Here is a 9,579-nt window from a genome sequence, read left to right on the forward strand (position 1 = left end):
AAATAATCAACCAAATAAAATAACAACACTTAAACAAAAAAATTCATCACACTTAACATTTAAATCAAATAAATCACAAAAATTTAAATAATCTAAATTTTTTTTTTGGTGCACTACATAAAAACACAAAATAATTGCACATCTTAATATTCTATTGAGAAGGGGGAATTGTTAATGCCCCTCTTCAAATTGAAAGATTCAAATAATTAATTATATAAAAATATTTTTTTTATCATTAATTTCGACCAAAAAAATATGTAGTTTTAATTGTTTTTTTTTCAAATATTATAAACATGGTATTGAGAATTGGAAAATTTAATTCATTTGCATAATTAGGGTTTAAAGTCATTTTTTTATAATTAATTTCGGCTACAAAAAAATAGGGCTAATTATTGTTTTTTTTAAATTTCGAAATAGGAGAAGTAATTTAATCATGGTATTGAGAATACATCAAGAAAAAACTATAACATTTAAAAAAACCAAAAACTAAACCAAAATCAGCAAGGTCAACATTATTATATTAATCATGAACTATACAAAAAACATTTAAAAAAAATACATGAAGAGAAAACTATAACAATCATAAATAAAACTCTTAGAAATCTATGGACCTTGCTTTGTAGTTTTAATTGTTTCATCATCTATTAGCATCTTCATATACTTTTCAAAGCGTTTTTTGTCACCGCCTGTTAAAACTTTAAAGTTTCGTTGTTCACCAATCTTAACTTTCACCATTTCTTCATTCCAAATTTGGATCTCCAACATCAAGTTTCTAACCATAAGCTTGGTTAACTCCCCTATTTTCTCTTGTTGGGCGATGGAGAAGTTGATGAGATCACAAACGTTGCTCAATGGGACATGATAGTCTCTTTCCTTGGCCAATGTTTCTACTATTGACAATTGCTCCCTTAATAAATCAATCATAACCAGAATTGGTAATTGAAAGGCAATGAAATCTTCCATGTTCAACATCTATTCTAACTCTAACCAAATATAAATTTTCTTTTTCTATCTGTCTTTGAAATGTAGAATATATAGGACAATACTCTAACCAAGTATTATGAAGCAATGCAACATTTTCAAAGTCCTTTTTATATAGAATTTCGGTTTCCTTAGAGATTTTTTTGGCAATATTCAAAAATAATAATTAATATGGAATATATCTTAAATATTAAATGCACATTTTCAAATTCAATTATCTATATTCTAGCACTTAATCAAAAAAATTTAAATTGTTTTTTCAAACCCATATTTCGGCCACTAGATTTATTAGGAGAATAATTGTTTTATTTTTTTATGAAAATAAATATAGTTTTGAGAATTGTGAAAATTCAATTAATATGCATAATTAGGGTTACAGTAATTATTTGTTTGAACAATTAAATATTGAATATATCTTAAATATTAAATGCACCTTTCCAAATTCAAACACTCTAACCAACTATCAAAATCTTAGTATTAAATCAAAATTTATTAAATTAATATTTTTTTAAACCCATATTTCGGCCATTACATTTATTAGGAGAATAATTGTTTTGTTTTTTAAAAAATAAATAAATATAGTTTTGAGAATTGTGAAAATTCAATTAATTTACATAATTAGGGTTTACACTAATTATTAGTTTGAACAATTAAATGTTGAATATATATTAAATATTAAATGCACATTTTCAAACTCAAAGACTCTAACCAACTATCAAAATATTAGTATTAAATTAATATTTTTATATACCCATATTTTGGCCACAACAAAATATTAGAGAGAATAATTATTTTTTTTCTAAAAAATTAAATATAGTTTTGAGAATTGTGAAAATTCAATTAATTTACATAATTTGTGTTTGCACTAATTATTAGTTTGAACAATTAAATATTGAATATATCTTAAATATTAAATGCACATTTTCAAATTCAAACACTCTAACCAACTATCAAAATCTTAGTATTAAATCAAAATTTATTAAATTAATATTTTTATATACTCATATTTCGGCCACAACAAAATATTAGAGAGAATAATTATTTTTTTTTTATAAAAAATTAAATATAGTTTTGACAATTGTGAAAATTCAATTAATTTTCATAATTACGGTTTACACTAATTATTATTTTGAACAATTAAATATTGAATATATCTTAAATATTAAATGCACCTATTCAAATTAAAACACTCTAACCAACTATCAAAATCTTAGTATTAAATCAAAATTTATTAAATTAATATTTTTATATGACCATATTTCGGCCACAAAAAAATATTAGAGATAATAACAATTTTAAAAAAAAATTAAATATAGTTTTGACAATTGAGAAAGTTTAACTAATTTACATAATTTGGGTTTACACTAATTATTATTTTGAACAATTAAATATTTAGTATATGTTAAATAGTAAATGCACCTCTTCATATTCAAAGACAATAACTAACTATCCAAACCCTAATTTCGGCTATGCCAATTATGGTTTACAATTAATATTGAAATTTTTTAAGATTAAAAATAAAAAATAATTACACATCTTAAAATTCAAGAACTTTCCTTTTAGATAATAATAGTCTTTTTCAAGACAATATAGATATTTGAAAGGGTACAATAATAAAAATAAAACCAACAAAATTAAATGTAAAAATACTTGTGGAAACAGTAAAAAAAATACAAAAAAAACTACTAATCTTTGACCTTCCTCTTCTTATTGGCGTGATCTTCTCCGATCATCATCTTCTTTGTTGGGTTTTCACTGATACGATGAATAAATTTCATAGTTACCTCTTTGTGGTCTTCATGTGGCACCTTCTCAATGTGTTTGCAACTTCTCTTGATCTTTGCTAGTTCAATTTGCTATTTATTTATTTCCTCATTCAAGTTTTTAACATATAACTTGGTTAGTTCCTTTCTCATTGTCTTTGATATACTGTAAAATGGATAAGGAATTCGACCACCACCTTCAAAATGTGTACCGTCTCCAACCTTGGTGATTGGTAAGGTAGGCAAAGTTTCGGCAATCTTCATCAAGGATTGAAGATTCTCAATCATTCCTTCTACTAGAGATAAGTATTCTTGATCTACATCAGACATGGCTAAGAGTAGAAAGAGATGATAAAAACTGTGTTAATTTTTTTACTAAAATAATAAGAGAGGTTCAAAGTAAGGTGTGTGATATATAAATAAGTAGGGTTTCAAAGACAGGTGTCTGTTCAATTTTTTTTAATAAATTTTGACCAATAACACTAAATAATTACATAATTTTTGGCCATTTAATAGGGAATTGGATCTTATGGGAAAGTAGATAATATGGTTATTTTATTAATAAATATGAAACACTTGAGTACATAAGATTCAACCACCTATGCTATTTTGAAAATAATGGTAATTGGTAATTGTCAATTGTTAATAAATCCAGCAAATTATTAACAAAATTTTGGAATTGATAGTTATATTATAACATTAAATAACAAAACAACTTCCAATGTAGCACATTTGATTCCCTAAAGAAAATAAAGAGGAACATATGGGTATTTTTTATTTGAACCATGCATGTGATTGAAAAGAAAAGACTCATGATAATTAATTTCATATTCAACATCAAACAGTTGTTGCCTCCAAAACAAGTCTTCATTGTCCGAACCTTCAATAAAAGATAACGCTTAATCTTTTTGAGCTTGTTCAATATCTTTCAAATCCAAAGGATTTGTCGAGTATCGTTGGATTACCTGATCTGCCAAGATCATCCTTATTGTACTTCTTTCATGAAAATTTTGCAAGAGGCGCGACTGAATATCATCCCGCAAAGCATGCAAGTCTCCAGTGATGAATCTTTCTTTACATTTGGAAATGGAATGACGGCGAACAATTTTTAACATAAATTTGTTATGCATTATGTTGCGACTCATCTTGAACTATCACTTTTCAATAATGAATAATGTTGTCACTTATATAGTATGCTTTTATTATTATTCATAATTAACAATGGAATATGAGAGTTTAATGCATTTCTCATTAAAATGGTTACATTGATTATAAAGAGATGTAACATGTTCCGACCTATAACAATTAAATATTCAATTGGTAATTTCGAAAATATATTTACATATCTAAACAAAAATATATATTTGTTTTTTTTTAAATAAAATTAATTAAGATAGGCTTTTATTATAGTTTTTATAGCATTTTTCATTACTATTATTACAGTAATTAAATGTAAATTGATAATTTCGAGAATACCTTTTACATATCCAAGAATTATAGTTGTGGCATGTGTGTTTTAGTATTTATTATAGTTGTGGGATGTGTGTTTAAGTATTATGTAACATTTTAGTTTTTAATAATTTGTATAGTTTTCGAGATCTACAAAGATATATTAAATAAATTACTATATTTTATATTTAATATACATTTTGATAATTAATATTAATAAATAATTATAGTTATTTTATGTAATTTTTTAATTTTTTATTAATTTTAAAAGTTGTCAAATTCTAAAAAAATATTAAATAAATTACTAAATTTTAGATTAATTATATTTTCTGAAAATTATTATTAATAAATAATTATAGTTACTTAAAATATATTATGGTTTAGTTAGAAATTATTATCATAAGTTACTCTTAACATTTTGCCATTTACTTATCGTAACAATTTATAATGTTCATGTGTTGAAGAACATTGCAAACAAGTAAATTGAAGAATATTGTAGAGAAACTAAAATTCATAAAATAAAATTCATACAAGACAAATTACAAAGAGAAGAAAACTAAAATTGTCAAAATAAAAACTTTAATAAGAAATAACATTTTTCAAAATTTGAGCAGACTATTATCTTTATTTTCATCATGAACAATCTTCAAGAGTTCTTGGAGCCAAAAGTGTTCTTCCTTCTCTACAGCATGGATGGATTTCTGAATGATGATATGTTGAGAAAGTTGCATCTTGCGTGCCTTAGGACTCCATAGGCGACTTGAGATGCATCGAGATGAAAAGAGAGACCTAAGTTTAGTCTTTCTGGTACAAAGAAGAACCAAGCGTTGATTGATTTCATCCTTCTTCTTTTTTATCTCTACCGATGTGGTGAGCTCTTTAAGATTAAGAGTTGTATTATCAGATATTAATTCAACAACTTTATTGAGGAACACATTGTCTCATTCCATATCCTTCACGTCTACCAATTTTTTTTTCCTTTTTCATTTCCTCATCCGTAACATCTGCCCATTTTCGCTTCCCTTTTGCTATATGATCAATGTCTTCAAGTTTTGGCTTATCTTTCTGTACATTGTTGTTGTCGTCCATTTTTTGCTTGCCTTCCTCAAAAAAAAAAAAAATATCAGTCATTTTTTGCTTCTCTTTCTCCATATCATTGACCATATCTTTGTTTTGATTCTCTTTATCAATAGTCTTGATACCCTCTTTGTTTTCATTCTCTTTCTCCATATCGTTGATGTACTCAATTTTTTTTAGTATGTTTCTCTATTTTTTAGGTTATCTTTGTAAATTCTTGACCTACATATATAAAGAGTTTTTATAACATAACTAGATTAAAAAAATAATTAGAAATTAAAAAAAAATTCATTTATTCAATTTAATAAATTTCAAAATTCTCATAAAAATTGTATACCACACACCATTCTATAAATGTATTTAATTATTAGTTTAACTTCCAATACAAAGTTTAAGTTTTAAATTATAATAAAATTATTATGACTTTATTGTAAAGACAATTGTTCAACTACCCATCATTTATTACTATTATTATTTGAAATACACACTTATATAATATTTCAAAAATTTAGGCCAAAATAATAAAGGTAATTATTTATATATTTATTGCATTTTTCGATTTTGAGAAATTTTTTCTTATCAATTTAATAGGTTTTTCTTTCATTAATTTTTTTTTCCATAAAGGAATCCAAAATTTCGAACTTGCTATTATTATTAGTTACAAATTTTGGTCAAATTTTTAATAATTTAAAAAAAAATAAATAAATAGGAAAATATAACCAATTCTCATGAATGATGCATATAAGTTATTTTTAATAAAATATACATGAAATATAATAAAAAATTTCGACAAAATAAAATAAAAATCTTGAAATTCTTAATAATATTAGAGAGATTAATGTAAGAATCAAGCACTAGGACTGAAGAACAATGTCATAATAAACTCATAAACTTACAAAATAAACACAAAGAAGAAACTTGATAATAATTTAAGTAAAATAATAAAACTGATAATCTACTCATCCTTGTCGGAGTTCAAATCAATTCCACTGGTATCGATTTTTTCATCCTCCAAGAGAACTGTCATATTCTTTTTGAATAGTTCTTCGTTACCACCCAATAATTGATCGAAGACGTCTTCGTCATCCATCCTCACCTTCTAAAGTTCTTCTCTCCAAAGTTCAATTTCATATTCCAAATTTTCAACCATAAGAGAAGTCAAACATTTTCTTCTTTGTTGTTGCTTCTTAACAAAAAGGACAATTTCAGACTCCGATTCGCTTTCTCTTTGAGAAGTCTCTTCTTTGGCAAATGTTTTGACAATGGATAATTGGCGTTCCAATAGTTCAATCATTGAAAGAATAGGTACATGGAAAGTTATAAAGTCTTCCATAATAATGAAAAAATGTGTAGAAGAGATATATGAATTTTCTAGAGAAACTGATGAAGAGATATATATTTTTATGAAAACTATTTAATCTATTTTAGAATATATATAGCCTAAGAAGATGTTGTGTAGGGTTATGAAAAAAGATTTTTTAATTGTTTGTTTATGAAAATGATATATTTAATGAGTAATTGCAACTTTTCAAATACATGCATGTTTCCACTTTTCATTTAGTGTGCATTTATGATACGAATAATTACATCTATTAAATTTGAGGTGGTTATTCCCATTTTAAAAAATATAGGGTATTATTCGGCCACCTGTGTTTTTTTTTTTTTTTTTAAATTGTTCCTATTTTCTTGAAATGGTGTATGAAAAAAAGACTACTTTTGGAAACCGATTAGGTATCTTTTTAATGGTCATATATTAATTGAATATCAAATCATATTCCTTAATTATTTATTGGGTAAAATAAACATTTTTATTATTAAATGACAATAATCATTTTTTTAAAATTAAATTATTTTTTTTAATTTCACTATATTAAATATAATTTTGTAAGATGTTAAATAACGATAAGAAACACAATAAATTTTAAACTTTTTACTGAGAAACTTAAAATATTTGTTCATATTAAAAATTAAGCATAAAATAAAAACAAAATACAAATAATTAATATTCTCTAACTTAAAATCTACTCTTCATTTCCCTTTATCTTTTTATTTGAAGATTCTCCTTCTTCATCTTCCATAATCCTCTTCTTGATTCTTTCACGAGTCTTCTTCATTTTGACAAGTTCTTTGTTCCACTCTTCAATTTCTTCCTTCAAGTTTTCAATATACATCTTGTTCAAATCCCGTCCTCATTTTTTGAGATATTGTGGCAAATTTGTAGGGAAAATTTGTTCCATCTTCGAACTTAGTATATTCTGATGAAGGCAAGATCTCTGCTATTGACAAAATGAATTTCAATTTTTTTATCATGCCTTCAGCAAGAGAGATGAGATCTTGAATCATGTTATCCATGAGGAATGTTGAAAGACAAAGAAATATGTGAAAGGAGAGTAAAGTTGGTTGTGTTTGAAGAAGAAGTGTATAATATATAAAGTGTGTTCTTAAATAATTAAAAAAAATAATATTAATTTATTAACAATTGCAACTCTTCAACTTCATTGATTTATATATTATATAATTAGAAAAAAAATATTCAGCCATTAATAATTATTATTATATATTTAAATTTTTTTTTCAACTCTAAACCTTCATGCATGTACATAAAACCTAGATTTTGCATTTAATTATAATTATTATTATTATTTTAAACTTTATTTTTAAAATATACATTTATATTTTTTTTGGGAAAGTAGGATAAATATGGGGAGTAGAAAGATTTGTTTTTATCATCAATATGTATTGAAATAATAATGAACAACATGATTTTTCGGTTTTTTAAAAAGAAAAATCATTATTAAATGCAAATTTTATTATCACCACTATACTTAAATCATGCATAATAATTAAAATATAAGAAAATCAAAATTAATTGGACAATTAAATATATTTTTTGGTATTAATTTTATTTTTTATAGTAAAATAATTTCAAATTTGATTATTTTTAAATGAACTTGCAAAGTTTTAATTATAGCGAGTCTTTTTTCTCTCTTGGCTTAGTGCTGGTGCCATGGCAGGAGGATCAAGAATCAAGAAGAGAGGTAGACCAAAACGTGGCCCTTCTCCGTCGGAGGTTCCACGGTAGACAAAATCGATGGTAGAGATTCTTGGAGTGGAGCCGATTCAGTTTTCTAATGATGAAGAAATCATTGATGGAGCGAAGGGTGTGGAGGAAGTGATCGAGAAAAGGGTGGAGGATGCATCCCTTTCTGAAATTCAAAAGAGATCTCAAATTAGGGTCCAATTCTCCCATTTGTTGGAATTGAAGAATCCTAATCATGGAGGTAAGTCCAATTCTGTCACTGACCCTAAATCAATTTAGGATTTGAGTACGGATTATGATAGTGTTACAGAGAAGAAACAATTGGATGAGCTTGTGAAAATTGACCTAGAGGACATTGAAGAAGAGGTGAACTATTGGAATTCTTCAGTAGTTTGCTATGTTTTAGGGGCTAATCCCCTGTTGCCGGTTCTGGAAGGATTTTGTAGGCGTGTTTGGAAGAACATAGGGATAGATAAAGTTGCTGTTATTGGCCATGGAGTGTACATTGTGAGATTCAACTCAATTGAACAGAGGGATAGTGTGCTCAATAATGGCATTATGTTTTTTGACAAGAAACCATTAATCATGAAACCTTGGACTGTTCATGAAGATTTTCGAAAGGAAGATATAAAGAGGGTTCATGTTTGGATTTAGCTAGCTAATATGGAATTGAAGTATTGGGGGGAGAAGACATTATTCAAGATTGTCTCTCAACTTGGGAAGCCTCTGAAAGTGGACTCGATTACAAAACAGAAGGATAAATTGAACTTTGCTAGGGTAATGATTGAAGTTTCCATCTCTCAATCTTTTCCTAGTATTATCAGTTTTATAAATGAGCAAAATAGACATATGGATGTGATAGTGAATTATGAATGGAAACCGACTATTTGCTTACAATGTAAAGGAGTGGGCCATGAAACAAGTATGTGTAAGAAGAAATTGGATTCAAAGGTTTGGTTACCTAAGAATTCAAGAAAAGACAATAACTCGGGTGGTGTTGATGCAGAAGGTTTTTGTGTAGTTAAAGCTAAAGGAAGGAAGTCTTTTGGGTAAGATGGAACTAAGGAATCTCAAACCGAAGAAATTAGTAATTCTTTTCATGTTTTGGGAGAGACAGACCAGGAGGATGTTAAGGAGGATAGAGAATTTGTTAACACCATAGGAGGGGGAGATCCTCCTTTGGTGAATGGATAAAATTTTAGCATGGAATGTGAGAGGTCTAAACCAAACTCAGAAGCAATGTGAAGTTAAGAAGCTTATTTTGAATAA

At 26.3% G+C, this 9,579-nt stretch overlaps 1 protein-coding gene across 1 annotated transcript; it reads left to right on the forward strand.

Moving 5' to 3' along the window:
- The first annotated feature begins 8,973 nt into the window (after positions 1-8,973).
- On the forward strand, positions 8,974-9,363 carry LOC133814224 (uncharacterized). Its single transcript, XM_062247216.1, has one exon. The coding sequence runs from the start codon at positions 8,974-8,976 to the stop codon at positions 9,361-9,363; it is 390 nt and encodes a 129-aa protein (XP_062103200.1).
- The last annotated feature ends 216 nt before the right edge of the window (positions 9,364-9,579 follow it).

The sequence above is a fragment of the Humulus lupulus genome, chromosome 2 (assembly GCF_963169125.1).
Source record: "Humulus lupulus chromosome 2, drHumLupu1.1, whole genome shotgun sequence".
Taxonomy (NCBI): domain Eukaryota; kingdom Viridiplantae; phylum Streptophyta; class Magnoliopsida; order Rosales; family Cannabaceae; genus Humulus; species Humulus lupulus.

What these genes read in the sequence shown, in the direction of transcription:
- LOC133814224 (XM_062247216.1), top strand. Translation starts at nt 8,974, where the DNA reads ATGGAATTGAAGTATTGGGGGGAGAAGACATTATTCAAGATTGTCTCT.